The 17,544-nt window shown below is 43.8% G+C and overlaps 1 protein-coding gene across 1 annotated transcript in view; it reads left to right on the forward strand.

Annotated features, from left to right (window-relative positions):
- The first annotated feature begins 15 nt into the window (after nucleotides 1-15).
- SYPL2 (synaptophysin like 2) overlaps nucleotides 16-17,544 on the forward strand; it is a 41,427-nt gene continuing 23,898 nt past the window's right edge. The window contains exon 1 of the mRNA XM_036827767.1: nucleotides 16-392. Coding sequence (XP_036683662.1) covers nucleotides 299-392 — 94 coding nt within the window. The 5' untranslated portion in view covers nucleotides 16-298. The remainder of the gene's footprint in view (nucleotides 393-17,544) is intronic.

Below are 17,544 nucleotides of genomic sequence, written 5' to 3' on the forward strand. Positions count from 1 at the left end.
GGTGGTTGCTAGGGGCGCTCGGAACGGAAGGTGTGTGGTGAGAGTTCACGTTTTAGAGACGTTGTGAAGCCATCCCAAGATTGGCAACTGGGGAACTTGTATGGAGAGTCGGTCTGTCTGAACCCTGGTTTGATAGGTCCCTCGCCGACTCCCGCAATCCCCGCCAGAGCACGTTGGTCCCAGTCTCTCCTCGCTCTCCACCTGCCCGGCCTTTGGCGGGACTCTCCGCTTTTCCGGCTCCGGCGCGGACTTCCTCCAGGTGCTGTGTGACGGCCTCCAGGACTCGACTTGGGAGGTGATGAGGTGCGCTCCGGTGCGTCTGAGCGGGCGCCGGGGGCGAGTCCAGTCGCTTCAGCACACCCCTCCCGTGGCTCGTTGGTTGAGAAAAGTTGGTGAGTTCTAGTCGGTAGGAAAGTCTTCAAGTTTCCGCACGGTCAGGGTAATATTACTAGCATTTCCTTCCATTCCTGCCCGCTGCCCCCAGTACAGGCTTTCGACCTGGTGACCCAGAGCTCTGGATGTGGGATTCAAATCGTTCACTGCTTTTTCTGTTATTCATGAATTAGCTGACGGTGCCGTCTTTTTTGTGCTTCATGCTTCCCTTCCCTAAGCGTAGAAGAGCAACTTCACAGCTTCATAGAAAGACTGTAAATGAATTATGTGTTCAAGAAAGATAGCCAGTTAGGAAGTCATTTAGTGGGCAGTGTATGACTGAAAGGGAAACGCCAGGGTTCTGATTCCGGTTAATGATATACCACTGGTCAAGGCCTTAACCTCTCCAGGCCTGTCTCTCTCAAGTTAAGTTCATAACTTGGCCTTAGATTAGGTTTGTAAATGACCAAGGCAATTCAGTGGTAGGGGAAAAGTAGAAATAAGCCTTTTGGGTATTGACATCTGTTTTTCCCATCATTTCTTTCCCTCGTGAATTCAACAGGAATTTTGTTTTGTGGTCCCTAGCCAGTAAGAAGTTTGGCACTAATAAAACTGAGGAGAAATTCCAAGTGGCAATCCTCAGGGACCTTTTAGATTTCTGAGAAAAGAATGGTATCCTTTAGGTTTCTGGTCAGCTTAATGTGGCCTTTCTATTAAAAAATTTTAGTTAATTTCAGTATTCTCACTCTTTTGAAGTTCTCTTGAAATTAATATATAGTAACTACCTATATACCTACATAAATATTACCTATGTACCTATATAGGTACTTGAGCATAATAGTATTTCCCGAACACCCAGGGATGCAAGGTGCTCTGCAGCCCTTACTCATATCAGATATGGTGGTGAATGTCTCACAAGATTATTTGAATGTAGACTCCTCTGGGTAAATGTGTTTGTGCCCTATATATCATAAGTGAAAGGGAGCCGCAGGTAGCTCTGATTGTGGATAAGAAGGGAAATCTTGGTTTCTCCCAAGAAAGTGGACCATTATGGCATAAAAATCCAGCACCTACAGACTTCCCTGGTGGCGCAGTGGTTAAGAATCCACCTGCCAATGCAGGGGACATGGGTTCGATCCCTGGTCCGGGAAGATCCCAGAAGATGCCACAGAGCAACTAAGCCCGTGCGCCACAACTACCGAGCCTGAGCTCTAGAGCCCGCAAGCCATAACTAGTGAGCCCGCGTGCCACAACTACTGAAGCCTGCGTGCCCTAGAGCCCTCGCGCTGCAACTACTGAGCCTGCATGCTGCAACTACTGAAGGCTGTGCGCCTGGAGCCCGTGCTCCGCAACAAGAGAAGCCACCGCAATGAGAAGCCCACGAACTGCAACGAAGAGTAGCCCCCGCTTGCCACAAGTAGAGAAAGCCTGCGCGCAGCAACAAAAACCCAGCGCAGAAAAAAAAAATTAAAAATTAAAAAAAAGTCCAGCACCTAGTATAGTTTCTTGCCTATAATCAATTCCATTCAATAAATGCTTCATTAAAAGTTGAACCAGGTGTCCCTCTGAAAAAATGAGCCACAGAAGACAGAAAGGAAAGGAATGGAGTAAAGCATGAGAGAATGAGCTAGATTCAGAAACTGAGAAAGGTATATAAACATCTTGGAGAACTAGGCACATGGTTCCTGGAGCAAAATAAAGTGTAGCAGAATGTCAGGGTGGACTGGAGACCCTACTGGAGAAACCAGTAAGAACTGATCCCCAAACTGAATTCCTTATGTTCCTGTAACTGTCTAACTGATAAATGACTGCACATGGCTAATGTGCTTCATTGCTGTAATGTTTGGGTCTCTGATGGGCAGTTTTGGCTGGAGAACCCATCAGCCTAGCTTGAACTTTCTTCAAACTGTGCTGCGGTCTGAGACCCTGCCTACTCTCAATCCTTTCTTTTCCCTCTCCTTCATAGGTGTCAGGCCTGAGTCACAGTTTGCAGACTCTCCCACCTTCCCTTGCTCCCTTCCCTTTTATCTTTCACATAGTTCCCCTAAAAAATATCTTGCATGTTGTTATGAATTGTGTCCTTCCCAAAATCCATATGTTGAAGCCCTAAACCCACAATACCTCAGAATGTGCCTGTATTTGGAGATGAGTCCTTTAAAGATGTGATTAAGTTAAAATGAAGGTGTTAGGTAGGGTGAACCCTAATCCAGTTCGGCTGATTGCTTATAAGAAGAGAAATTTGGACACATAAGGAGACACCAGGGGCATGTTTGCAGAGGAAGGGCCATGTGAGGACACTGTGAGAAGGTGGCCATCTGCAAGCCAAGGACAGAGGCCTCAGAAGAAACCAAACCTGTTGACACCTTGATCTTGGACCTCTAGGCTCCAGAACTGTGAGAAATAAATTTCTATTGTTTAAGCCACCCAGTCTGTGGTATTTTGTTATGGCAGCCCTGACTAATACACATGTCAAATCCCACCTTGGCAACTGCCTCTCAGAGGGCCCAAACTAGCGCAAGTGGTGCCAGGAGAGGTCCAAGAAAACATAATAAGTCGAGGTTTCAGGACTGGCACACTCACTACCTCGTAAGCAAAGACGATGCTATCCTGAGTAGTATAGGGGCATGGGTAGTTCCTAGCACAAAGTGGTGACCCAGTTGCTAAAGATTTAATCAGTAGAGACCTGGGAAAACATCCCAGGGGAGGAGAAAGCCCTTGCAGATAGAATTTCAGGCATGTGAAATATATGAGTGGGAACATGCCTACAAGGACAGTGGAGTTGGCTGGTTACTGCTAAGTTGTATTGACACTCTGAAAAGGAATAAGGAGAAAGCAAGGGTTCTCCCTGGGTTAATGGCTAAGTGTGAGAGACAGAAAACCTCTTTAGTAGCTTACAAAGAGGCTTCTATGTCCTATAGTGGAAGAGCTGACACAGTTAAGCCACAGACTCAGGTCGTGATAGAGGCTACAAGAGTTCCAGAGACATTTAAATGTGCAACCAAAGCAGGTCAGGGCCCTGGTTGCAAAAACCTGAAACCCTGAAACAAGGGATAGAACTTCTGGATGGACATCTGTAAGGATGTTAGTTCTGCAAACCCACATGAACTTTCAAAGTTTGCAGAGGTGGTTCACCTCTTCGTATTATTCTCTGCATGCTGAAAGACACTGCAGAGCCACTGCCCCACAAGGCAACATAGAAGTTGCCCCTACTTCCTCTCCTGGCTGCCAGGCCAGTAACTAGAGTTAAATCCTAACAAAACCCAGCTGAGGGACTTCCCTGGTGGTGCAGTGGTTAAGAATCCGCCTGCCAATGCAGGGGACATGGGTTTGAGCCCTGGTCCGGGAAGATCCCACATGCCGCCGAGCAACTAAGCCCGTGCGCCACAACTACTGAGCCTGCACTCTAGAGCCTGCGAGCCACAACTACTGAGCCTGTGTGCCACAACTACTGAGGCCAGTGCGCCTAGAGCCCGTGCTCCACAACAGCAGAAGCCACCGCAATGAGAAACCCGTGCACTGCAAGGAAGAGTAGCCCCCGCTCGCCGCAACTAGAGAAAGCCTGCACGCAGCAGCAAAGACCCAACGTAGCCAAAAATAAATAAATAAATTTATATTAAAAAAAAAAACAACCAGCTGAGAACATACTGGGCCTGATAACGGAGGAAAGAGATTAAATACAAAGAGCTGTAAGAATTAGCTCGCATATATAGACAGAAGCCAGGGGAGTACCCTGCAATTGAATTTTGAGGTTGCTTGATCAAAGCGGCTGGAATATAAGACTAGACAATCAGGAATTCATTGAATTGGGAGCACTTTCCTGAGGCACAGGATTTAACATCCTGGCAAGAACTCTTGGGGATGAAACAAACTCACTGCCGGGAGGCTTTTAGAAACCTAGAGAAAGTGATGGCTGATGCTGAGTAAAGTAGAAATGCCTCAGTTGCCCTGGCATATGGTACAAGAATGAATGAAAAGACAGGAAAGTGGGCATGCAGGAATAGGTGTGTGAAGCCAGAAGACCCATCAGAAGATTATGTTCAACAGGAAGACCCAGAAAACACACCATTCACTGAGGCCATCAGAAATCTGGTGAGGGGCAAGAGCACCACCAAGAAGTTCTCTGCTGCCTGGGCTGACAGTAGAAACAGTCACAGAGCTGGGGTTCATTAATAACTATGGGAATGATATTCCCCTTCCCCCGAGTAAGAGAGACCAGATGGTGGCACTTAGTCACCAGAAACCAGGAGGCTACAATTATGACAAAGACCAGCAACATCTGACAAGAGTGGCATCCAAGGGGGCCTGACCCACAGCGAATTGTGGAGATGGATATAGAACTTGGCATCTCTAGGGGCAAAGTTAACATCTACAACCAAAAAAAAGGCCAAAATGGAGAAGCAAGAGCTTGAGGATGGTTCCCCCCCCACCCCACCAAAAGTCATTATCCCTTGTTCAGTGTCTGGATTTGAGCCACTTTTCAGATCCAAAACCCATTGACTTAAGAGGTGGCAGATCCTGCAGCACTGCAGCAAGTATACATGTAATGATTCCCCAGTCCTTCCCCAAAGAGACCTGTGGCCATTTACTTTGGTGACTATACACACTGGGGAAGAGGGATAACCAGAAAATTTACTCAGGGTCTGAGTTGACATCAGTACCCTGAGACCCAAAGCATTGTCGTGGCCCCTGTTAGAGTGGGGGCTTATGGGGGCCTTGTAGTAAATGGGGTCCTGGCTAAAGTCCAGCTTACAGTGGGTCCATTGTGTCTATGCACCCACCCGATGGTCATTTCTCCAGTTCTTGTGTGTGTAATTGGAATTGATATATTTGGCGGTTGGAGTGATACCTACATTAAATCCTTGACCTGTGTGAAGTAAGAGCTATCATAGTGGGGAAGGCCAAGTGGAAACACCCACCCCTGGCCAACATAGTGAATTAAAAAAACAAATATCACATACCAGGGGCATAATGGAAATTAGTGCCACCATTAAAGACCTAAAGAATGTGGGTGGAGGGAGGATGGTCCCTATCACGTCTCCACTTAATTAGCCAGTCTGGCCCCTGCAGAAACTAGATGGATCCTGGAGAATGACTGTAGACTACTGCAGGCTTCAGTAGTTGACCCATTACATAACTAATATTATGCTGGTCAGACAAGCACAAGCAAGAGGTGGCTAGTATGCTGGAGGTATTGGTAAGACCAATGCTCCAGAGAGTAGAAAAATGCTACAAAGATTCAAGGACTTGCCACTTTGGTGAATTTTTAAGGGTCCACTGGTTAGAGGTGTGCCAGTATATCCTTCCAAGTAAAAAACAAATTGTTGCATCTTGCATCCCCTACCACAAAGAATTCACAGGGCTTGGTAGTTCTCTTTATGTTCTGGAGCAATACATTCCATACCTGGGAATACTGCTCCAGCCCATATACCAGGTGGTATTGAAGATTTCCAGCTTTGTGGCCCAGAACAGGAGAAGGGCTCTTCAGAAGGTCCAGGCTCCTGTACAAGCATCTCTGCCACTTGGCCATATATTCCAGTAGACTCTTTTGTATTAGAGGTGACAAGAGTGGGAAAAGATGCATTTTGGAGCTTGTGATAGTTAATTTTATGTCAACTTGACTGGGACATGGAGTACCTAAATAATTTGGTCAAACATTATCTGGGTGTGTTGGGGTGGGGAGTGTTTCTGGATGAGATTAACGTTGGACTGGTAGAATGAGTAAAGCAGATTGCCCTCCCTAATGTGGGTGGGCCTCATTCAATCAACTGAAGACCTGAATAGAACAAAAAAGCTGAGTAAAAGGGAATTCCTCCTGCCTGCCTGCATAGTTAGGAGGTTGGTCTTTTCTAGCCTTCAGACTTGGACCGAAACATCAGCTCTTCCTGGATCTTGAGCCTGCCAGCTTTTAGACTGGAACTTATACCATCGGTGTCCTGGTTCTCAGGGTTTTGAACTCAGACTGGAACTAAACATTGGCTCTCCTAAGTCATCAGCTTGCTGACTGCAGATCTTGGGACTTCTCAGACTCTCTAATCATGTGAGCCAATTCCCTGTAATAAATCTACATCTATATCTATATCTAACTCCTATTGGTTCTGTTTCTCTGGAGAACCCTGACTAATAGAGATACTATCAGTGGAGTGCAGCTGTAACAAATAACTAAAAATGTAGAAGCAGCTTTGGAACCGGGTAATGGGTAGAGGCTGGAATAATTTTAAGTTACATGCTAGAAATATGGACATTATGGGCAAATCTAGTGAAATCTAAAACGGAAATTAGGAATATGTTATTGGAAACTGGAGGAAAGGCAATCCCTGTTATAAAATGGTAAAGAACTTGGCTGAACTGTGTCCTAGTGTTTTGTGGAAGGTAGAATTTGAGTGATAAAATTGGATATTTAGCTGAGGAGATTTCTAAGCAAAGTATTGAAGGAGGGGCTTGGTTCTACCTGATTGCTAGCAGTAAAATGTGAAAGGAGAGAGATGAATTAAAGAAAGAATTGTTAAGCAAAGGGGAACCAGAACTTGATGATTTAGAAGATTCTCAGCCTATCCATATTGCAAAAAATGAGAAAGCATGTTCGAATACCAATGGTGTGATGAGATTATTACTTGATAAGGAGTTTACAGGATTACATGAGCAGAAGCACTGCCAGTTTGAACTGAAGGGGACAGAGATGGGGCAAAATGAAGGACAGCTGTTAGATTTATTGAATTGGACAGGACAGAGTGATAGATGATCACCAGGGCCACTGCCTCAGTTTTGACAGGCAGGCGGCTTCTGCCTGAAGCCTTGGAAGTGGGACTACCCAGCAAGCCTTGGGGGTGATGCTGCCACCCCACTGGACCTGGATGGCTGAGCATTGAGCCAGAGGATTATTCTCAAACCTTAAGATCTAATGGAATTTTCTTGCTAAATTTTGAACTTGCTTAGGACACCTCCCCCCTTCCTTCTTTCCTGTTTCTCCCTTTTAGAATGGGAATGTTTATCCTGTGCCTCTCCCACCATTGTATTTTGGAAGCACATAACTTGTCTGATTTTACAGATTCACAGCTGGAGAGGAATTTTGCCTCAGGATGAATCATACCTTGAGTCTCACTATATCTGATTTAGATGATATTTAGATGAGACTTTAGAGTTGATACTGGAATGAGTTAAGACTTTGGGGGCTGTTGGGATGGAATGAATGTGTTTTGCATTTATGAATGACATGAATTTTAGGGGACCAGGGGTGGAATGTTATGGACTGAATTTGTCCCCCCGCCCAATTCTTATGTTGAAGCCCTAACCCCCAATGTGATGGTGAAGAAGAGATACCAGAGAGCACTTTCCCCCCACCCCGTGAGGACAGAGTGAGAATGAGAAGGTGGCTGTCTACAAATCAGGAAAAGGGATTGCACCAGAGCCTGAACATACTGGCACCCTGATCTCAGACTTCCAGCCTCTAGAACTGTGAAAAAATGAGTGTCTGTTGTTTAAGCCACCAAGTCTATGGTATTTCGTTATTAACAACCCAAACTGACTTAAGACAGAACTTATGGTAAGCCTCAGTGGAAAAATCACAATGCAGTCCCTGGAACTTGAGCAAGGCCATGCCATCTGCAGCAGAGAATTATATACATTTTAAGAAACAGCTACTAATGTGATACTGGGCCTTGGTAGAAACCGAACACTTAACCGTGGGACTCCAAGTAGCCATGTGTCCAAAACTGCCTGTTATGGCCTGGGTTCTTTTGGTGTTCAGATGGACCCAGCAGCATTTATTGTAAGATGGAAATGGGGCATCTGAGTTGGAGCTCAAGCACAACTGAGGTACTTGTAAGCTGCATGACCAGGTAGTCCAGACCCCCGTGTCACCCACCACAACTGCACCAATACCGTGACCAGCTAAAGGAGGAGGGGTAAAGCCTGAGTTTGGTTTATGGGTGAGTCAGCTTAGTATGTGGGTGTAAGCCAAAGTTAGATAGTGGCTGCATTATAGTCACATACTTGAGAAGCTTTGAAAAATAGTGGAGAGGAAAAATCTTCCTAACGGGTAGAGTTACAAGCATTGTCCCTGGTCATCTGGTTTGTGTATAAGGAGAAGCAGACGGAAGTAAGAATATATATAGATTCTTGGGCATGTGTCAATGGCCTGGCCTGCTGGTAAGGGGCCGGGAAGAAAAAAGACTGGAAGACCAAAGACAAGAAGGTCTAGGGTAGAGTCTTGTGGGTGAATATACATGAGTGGGCATGAAGTGTGAAGATTTTTGTATCATATTTTGCACCCACTAGGGAAGAGGTACTAAACAATGAAGTAGAGAAAATAACTCATGCAATTGTCATTACCAGCCTTAATCATTGGCTACCTTGGAACCAGCCTGATGGGCACTGTTGTGGGTTATATTGTATCCCCCCCAAATTGATACGTTAAAGTTCTAATCCCCAATACCTCAAAATGTGACATTTGGAAATAGGGTTCTTGCTGTTGTAATTAGTTAAAATGACATCATACTGGAGTAGGATGGGCCCCTAATTCAATGTGACTGGTATCCTTATAAACAGAAGGCCATATGAAGACAGAAATGTGCAGAGGGAATGCCATGTGAAGATAAAAAAAGAGATTAGGGTGATTCAGGAGAAGCCAAGGAACACCAAAGATTGCCGGCAAACCACCAGAAGCTAGGGGAGAAGCATGGAACAGATTTTCCCTCACAGCCCTCAGAAGGAACCAAGCCAACTGACACCTTGGTCTCAGACTTCTAACTTCCAGAATTGTGAGACAATAAATTTCTGTTGTTTAAATCACCGAATTTGTGGTACTTTGTTAACGCAGCCCTAAGAAACTAATACAGGCACATAAATGGTGTGGCCTCAGTGGTAGAGATAGAAGCTATACATGGGCCCAGAAAGTATGGACTCCAACTTTTTAAGGCTGATCTCGCTACTAATGCCTAAATGTCCAACATGTCAGCAATAGAGACCAATGCTGAGCCCCCAATATGGAACTATTACTCAAGGAGACAGTTGACTACTTTGAGTCCCTTTCATTCTGGGGGGGCCAGTGCTTCATTCTCACAGTGATAGATAGCTATTCTGGATATGGGTTTTCCTTTCCACCAACAGATCCTCAGCCAACATTACTGAACTGGGGTTTGTGGAATGTCTGATCCACAGGCATAGAATCCTGCATAACGTAGCATCCAACCAGGGCAACTGCTTCATGGTAAAAGAAGTGCGAGAGTGGACCCATGACCTCGTACCACACCAGCCAGAAAAAGCTGACCTGATAAAGAGCTGGAATGGCTTTCTAAAGGCTCAAGTGAAATGCCATTCAGAGGCAACTCTGAAAAAACAAGATGCCATCATTCAGGATATGTTATACACATTAAATCCCAGGCCTTTATAACCCAATAGGAAAAATACATGGGTCCACTAACAAAGGAGTGGATGCAGGAATAGCTCCATTTACCTTTACTACCAATGACCCAATAGAGGATTTTGTGCTTCCCATACCCACAAACCTGGGATATATAGGGCTGGAGGTACTGGTCCCCAAAGGGATTGTACTCCTGTTAAGGGACACAACAAAGGTCCCATTGAACTATAAGCTGTGACTGCTGCTGGGGCACTTTGGACTCATTATTCCAGGGACCAGTAGGTGAAAAGAGAAGTCACCATCATGACAAGGATAATTGACCCTGATCAGTAGGAGAAGGTATCACGGCTTTTTACAGAATCCATGTGATCCACTTGGGCATCTCCTGATACTCCCTTGCCCCACTGTAACTGTGAACACATGCAGCAACTCTGGACTAAGAAGGGTGTGGTTACTAGGAGCTCAGTCCCCTCAGGAATAAAGGTTTGGATTATACCACCACATAAGCCACCAAGACCTGCTAAGATGATAACTGAGGGTGAGGGGAATTTAGAGTGGATAGTGGAAAAGGGAGAGAATGAGTATCAACTGTGGCCTCCAGACCAATTTCTATAGTTCATTCCACTAACCTTCCTCTTCCAAGTTTCTCTTCAGGAAGAGGCCCATGGAAACCATGGAAGAGCTTCTCCCCAAACCAACAAGAAGAAGTGTATAGATCAGTGGGGCAAAGGAGTGGACTGTGGTGTTTCTGAAAATGTGCCACTGGATCTCCTGCTGTGCATAGCATAGTTAACTGATGAACCCAGATACTGATCTGGATCCACCAGTGTGTTCACAACTGAGGCCACATTTCCCACAACCTACTCCTAGCTAACCACTGAGCATGGTGGAGTAATAATGCAGGCTCATTCCTTCCAGACTTGGGACTCCTCTACTGGGACACTTCGGCTTGAGAACTACTGTTAGGATTCAGAGCTCAGAGGGAAATTGAGAGAAAGGAAATTTATGCAAAGACAGTTTAAAAAGAAAATAAAGGGACTTCCCTGGTGGTGCAGCGGTTAAGAATCTGCCTGCCAGTGCAGGGGACACAGGTTCGAGCCCTGGTCCGGGAAGATGCCACATGCTGCAGAGCAACTAAGCCTGTGTGCCACAACTGCTGAGCCTGCGCTCTAGAGCCCGTGAGCCACAACTACTGAAGCCCGTGCGCCTAGAGCCTGTGCTCCACAACAAGAGAAGCCACTGCAATGAGAAGCCCACGCACCGCAACAAAGAGTAGCCCCCACTCACCGCAACTAGAGAAAGCCTGCATGCAGCAACGAAAACCCCACAGCCAAAAATAAATAAATTAATAAATTAATTTAAAAAAAAGAAAATAAAGATAAAATCAGAAATTGATAAAATAGAAAGCAAAAAAAACAAGAGAGGGGGCTTCCCTCATGGCACAGTGGTTGAGGATCTGCCTGCCAATGCAGGGGACATGGGTTCGTGCCCTGGTCTGGGAAGATCCCACATGCCACGGAGCAACTAGGCCTGTGAGCCACAACTGCTGAGCCTGTGCATCTGGAGCCTGTGCTCCGCAGCAAGAGAGGCCGCGACAGTGAGAGGCCTGCACACCGCGATGAAGAGTGGCCCCCGCTCACTGCAACTAGAGAAAGCCCTCGCACAGAAACGAAGACCCAACACACCCAAAAATAAATAAAAATTGAAAAAAAAAACCAAAAAAAAAAATGAGAGAAAATCAACAAGGGCAAAACTTATTAATCTCCAAAAAGACAAAAAATTAATCAACTCCTAGCAAGACTAATCAAGGAAAAGTTTAAGAGAACACATTACTAATATCAGCAATAAAAAGGGGAGCATCACCACAAGTCCTATAGACATTAAAAATATAAGAGGATACAACTTTATACCAATAAATTTGGCAATTCAGATGAAGTGGAAAATTTTATTGAAAAATAAAGCTTATCAAAACTGAATAACAAACAGGAAATTCTATATTTTATATTTTAAAGGAATTGAATTAATCATTTAAAACCTTTCTACAAAGAAAACTCCAGATAGCTTCACTGATGAATTCCTTCCAACATGTATATTTCTTTCAGAAAGGCATAAAAGGCATATTCACACCTCCTGATGCTTATATATCACACAGTCTATTTGTGGATTAACTTCCCCCTGCTCCATGTCTCATTCATTTAGCACCTACTATGCATTATGTTAAGAGTTGTAGATAAGAAGATGAATAAAGTTTTTGGCAGAGGGAGCCTTCAGGTTGGTGGAAGAAGCAGATATAACGTAAATGCAATGAAATAAGTGCTAATGAAGATTTTTGTAAAGTACTATGAGAGATGGGTGTGAATCCAGGGAAGGAAAGGCTTTAACAGGGATGAGAAGTGAAACAATATGCCATGTGCTGTGGTCATAAAAATAACTGGAAAATAGGGGACATTCTTTCTCAGAATTCCTTACTGGATCTTCTCCCCTTATTCCCTCTAATTTTTGATACCTTGGGATTATTCCTTGGCTTCTGCTTTTCATTCTTCCTAATTTCATCCACTCTCACATTTGTCCCTTTCATATATAATTTAATCATTCCAAAATTTGTATCTCTAGCCTCTACCTCTCTCTTGAGCTCCAGGCCTAAATATTCAAATATCCAGAGAACTCACCTACTCAAGGACTTTGCTTCCACACTTATTCTCCTCTCTCTCCTGCATCACCAGTCCTCCCTCCCTTCTTGAAGAAATCCTCCCTTGATGGCATGTGTCTCTTCAGCTACTACACTACTTTTCTGCTCCCCTTTATATAAAGAATCTTCTCACTTTCTTTCTACTGCATCTTAACCTTTTATGATACTTAAAAACTTTTATGAGTCTTTTATCCCCACTACTCTTCTAAGATTACCTTTACCTGGCTTCTACCCTCTTGATCACTACTACTCTAGTCCAAACCACCATCATCTCTCACCTAGACTTATCAAGGTCACCAATAACCTTCGTGTTGCCAAATCCAATTCTCAACTTACTTGACCTAACAGCAGCATTTAAGCAGTTGATCATTTCCTCTTTCTTGAAAGACTATCTTTACCTGGCTTCTACCCTCTACTGATTTTCTTCTCACTTCACTGGACACTTCTCAGTCTCTTTGTTGGATCTTCTTTCTCTTCTCAACCCTTAAGTATTAGAGTATTCTAGTGTGCCATCCTTGGACTTCTACTCAGTTTTAGCTTACACTCATCTTAGAAAATCTTAACCAATTCCATCATCTTAAATGTCACCTATAAGCCAATAAATCCAAAAATGTATATCTATAGATTTAACCTCTCCCCTGAACTCCAGACTCATATCTCCAATAACTACTCTACTTGGAAGTCTAACAGTATTCCAAACTAAACATGTCTAAAATCAAACTCTTGAGTCCCTGTTTATCAAACCTAATTCCCTTCAGTCTTCTCCATCTCAGTAAATGGCTCTGTGATTCAACCTGTTGCTCAGGACAGAAATATTGGGGTCATTGTTGACTCCTCTCTTTTTCTACTACCCTCATTCAATCCATCAGCACATTGCATCAGCTCTGCCTTCAAAATATATCCCAAGTCTGATCAGTTCTCACTAACTTGATCATTACTACTCTAGTCCAAACCGCCATCATCTCTCACATAGATCCCTTCCTTGTAACTGGCTACCCAGCTTCCACACTTCCCCCGCTATTGTCTTTTGGGAGTGATCCTTTTACAGTATAAGTTAGGATATGGTACTCCCTTATTCAAAAACCCTCCAACGATTCACATCACACTTAAAATAAAACCCAAGGTTTTTTCCATGATCTACGAGGTCTCTTGCTATATTCTGACATTATCTTCTCCCATTCTCCCCTTCCTTTTTTTTGTGCTTCAGTCACACTAGTCTCATTGTTATTCCTCAAACATATGACAAGCACATTCCCATCTCTGGATATTTGCACTCGCTGTTCACTCTGCCTAAAATACTCTTTCTCCAGATATTCACATGGCTCATTTCTCTGTTCAAATGTCACCCCCTCACAGGGACTACTTCATCTAAAATAACTCCTTCATTTGCTGGGATTTTACTCTGCTCTATTTTCTTTCATAGCCTGTAACATTACAGGGATTATATCATGTATGCATTTGGGTTTTTTAAATTATTTTTTTAATTTTTTAACATCTTTATTGGAGTATAATTGCTTTACAATGGTGTGTTTCTGCTTTATAACAAAGTGAATCAGCTATACATATACATATATCCCCATATCCCCTCCCTCTTGTGTCTCCCTCCCACCCGCCCTATCCCACCCCTCTAGGTGGTCACAAAGCACCAAGCTGGTCTCCCTGTGCTATGTGGCTGCTTCCCACTAGCTATCTATTTTACGTTTGGTAGTGTATATATGTCCATGCCACTCTCTCACTTTGTCCCAGCTTACCCTTCTCCTTCCCCATGTCCTCAAGTTCATTCTCTAGTAGATCTGCGTCTTTATTCCCATCCAGCCCCTAGGTTCTTCATGACCTTTTTTTTTTTAGATTCCATATATATGTGTTAGCATACGGTATTTGTTTTTCTCTTTCTGACTTTCTTCACTCTGTATGACAGATTCTAGGTCCATCCACATCACTACAAATAACTCAGTTTTGTTTCTTTTTATGGCTGAGTAATATTCCATTGTATATGTGTGCCACATCTTCTTTATCCATTCATCTGTCGGTGGACACTTAGGTTGCTTCCATGTCCTGGCTATTGTAAATAGAGCTGCAATGAACATTGTGGTACGTGACTCGTTTTGAATTATGGTTTTCTCAGGGTATATGCCCAGTAGTGAGATTGCTGGGTCGTATGGTAGTTCTATTTTTAGTTTTTTAAGGAACCTCCATACTGTTCTCCATAGTGGCTGTATCAATTTACATTCCCACCAACAGTGCAAGAGGGTTCCCTTTTCTCCACACCCTCTCCAGCATTTATTGTTTGTAGATTTTTTGATGATGGCCATTCTGACTGGTGTGAGATGATATCTCATTGTAGTTTTGATTTGCATTTCTCTAATGATTAATGATGTTGAGCATTCTTTCATGTGTTTGTTGGCAATCTGTATACCTTCTTTGGAGAAATGTCTATTTAGGTCTTCTGCCCATTTTTGGATTGGGTTGTTTGTTTTTTTGATATTGAGCTACATGAGCTGCTTGCAAATTTTGGAGATTAATCCTTCGTCAGTTGCTTTGCATTTGTTTATTGGATGTATTATCTGCCTTCCACACTAGAATGCAAGCTCCATAAGGGCAAGGATTCATGTTTTGTTCAGTTACCAAGTCCTATCAATTCTACCCCTTAGAAATATCTTCAGTCCATCTTCTTCTCCATTATCACTACCTTCGCCTTAATTCAGTTGCCATCACCACTTGCTAGGACTATTATAGTATTCTCCTACTTGACTTTCTGCCTTCACCTTCTTTTGACGTCTTTCTCTCCCATTACTTACCATTTTGATAGCACTATAGTTGATATGTATTCATGTCTCTCCTATGTAGAATCCTTTGTAGGGGACACCCTCTTTGCATACTGGATAAAATTCAAGCCCCTCAACACAGCATCCAAGTCATCTCCTGCAACCTCCTCACCTTTACCAGCAGCACCAAACTGCTTATATCTCCTCATGTCCTTGCCTGTGTCCTTGGGACATACTGGTTCTTCTACTTAAATGTCCTTTCCTGACTCTCAGAGATAGATAAATATTTCTTCCTTTGGCCATACTTCTATTGCATTTATTATACTGTGGTGGAATTTTTTTCTTTTTTTGCTTACATGTAGGTCTCTTATTAAACTATGAGCTCTTAAGGGAAGAGAGTTGTGTTTTATTCCGGCCACAGCTTCTGTCACACAATAAGGGGTAGATGAAGATTGGAGTAGGACATGGAAAACGTTCAAAGCAGAAGGGACTGTGTGTATAAATACTCTGAGGCATGAGGGGGCTTGGCATCTTCAGAAAAGAGAGAAGGGCTGTGTGACTGACCCAGTGAATAAAGGGGAGAGCGGCAGGAGGCAAGCTAGAAAGACTGTGGGAACCAGATCACCCAAGGCCCTTGTCGAACATGCAAAAGATCTTGAACATTATCCTATGAAGCCTCTAAAAGATTTTAAGGAGAATAAAGGTAAAATTTGCACTAAAAAAAAAAAAAAAAACCCCATGAAGCTTGCTATGTAAAGAATGGATTGAATGAGTACAAGAACAAATAGAGAGAGACCTGATGGACACTAGTGCAATCGTCCAGGCGAAAAGGGACGATGCATTGGCCTGGGTTGGCAGCAGTGGGGATAGTGAAAAGTAAACAGATTCAAGATATATCTTGGAGGTAAAATGAGCAGGACTTGATAGGATAAAAGGGGGTGAGGAAGATAGATTGCACAACTGAATGGCTGATGGTATCATTTGCTGAAATGCAGTAGATTTGTCCTAGGAAGTTCAAAGGAGCAATAGCTAAGTTTTGAGAAGTTGAGTTTGAGATGCCCGAGTATGAGACATATAAAGGGATATGCTGAAAAGGCAGCTGAATATGGAGGTATGAATTTCAGAAGAGAGGTCTGAGCTGGAAGAATAGCTAGGAGTCATGAGCACACAGACTGTGTCTAAAGCCATAAGAGTTGATACGAGAGCCAAGGAGACATGGTAGCATGAAAACAGAAGAGGATCATGGATGATGCAGAGTTGAGAAGAAATTCATTGGATTGGAGATAATGAGAACAGGAAGCTAAGAGGCCACATGGACTTTATAATTGCCCAGGAGGGTGGCAGAAGTTGAGGGGACAGGAAGGCCATGAGCCAGGTGCTTGCAGATCTTCAGAGAATGAGAAAAGTGGCCAAGAGTTTGGAAGATCATTGCATTCAGAAGGGAGAAAAGATGAATGGATAGATGACATGAACCTTAAAAAGGCAGATTTTGCAAGAGGGAGAGGGAATAGTGAGGAGAAACACCTAAATTTCCCCTTAATTATATTCTCTGTTTCAGATAATGAGGACCTTCAAGAATGTCTTCGAACTTGGCAGATTAAATAGGGTCAAAGAAATCCCACCCCTATTGTTCCAGACTAAGCCCATCCCCTGGGGCTTAATCAAGGCAGAGAAGCTGCCAGAGTAAGGAGGCCAAACCTGTGGGAAAGTGGCATGGAATAAGAATGGCAACTAAGAAGCTATACTAAGAGTTCAGGTGAGAGCGGGTGAGAGATGGAATTAATGCAGAGGCAGAGGGGACAGCAGGGAGGGAGAGCTTGAGGAAACATCTCTAACATAGCTGGAGACTGAGTTCAATCATGTGACCAATGATCTAATCAGTCTTGCCTTCCCAGTGAAATCCCAGTAAAATGTCTTGATGCTGAGGCTCAGAGGAGTCCCTGGTTGGTGAACACGGGTGTGCTGGGAAGGTGACATGTCCTGGCTCCCCAGGGAGAAGATATGGGGGCTCCATGTTGAAAACTCTCCCAGACTTCATCCTATGTGTCCCTTCATTTGGCTGGCCCTGGTTGTATCCTTTAAATAAAACTGTAATTGTTAAGTGCAGTGCTTTCCTGAGTCATTCAGTTCTGTGATTTATTCTTGTGAATTATTGAACCTGACGGGATAATGGGAACCCCTGAATTTCTGCCAGTTGGTCAGAAGTGTGGGTGACCTGGGGACTCTCAAAGTGTGGATGGCATCTGAAGTAAGGGCAGTCTTGCTGAGGCCCGTTCCCTTAAACCTGCGTAGTCTTACACTAACTCCAGGTGGTTAGCATCAGAATTGTATTCAGTTGGGGTTCGTGTTAGAATAACAGG

The sequence above is a fragment of the Balaenoptera musculus genome, chromosome 1 (assembly GCF_009873245.2).
Source record: "Balaenoptera musculus isolate JJ_BM4_2016_0621 chromosome 1, mBalMus1.pri.v3, whole genome shotgun sequence".
NCBI classification, from domain to species: domain Eukaryota; kingdom Metazoa; phylum Chordata; class Mammalia; order Artiodactyla; family Balaenopteridae; genus Balaenoptera; species Balaenoptera musculus.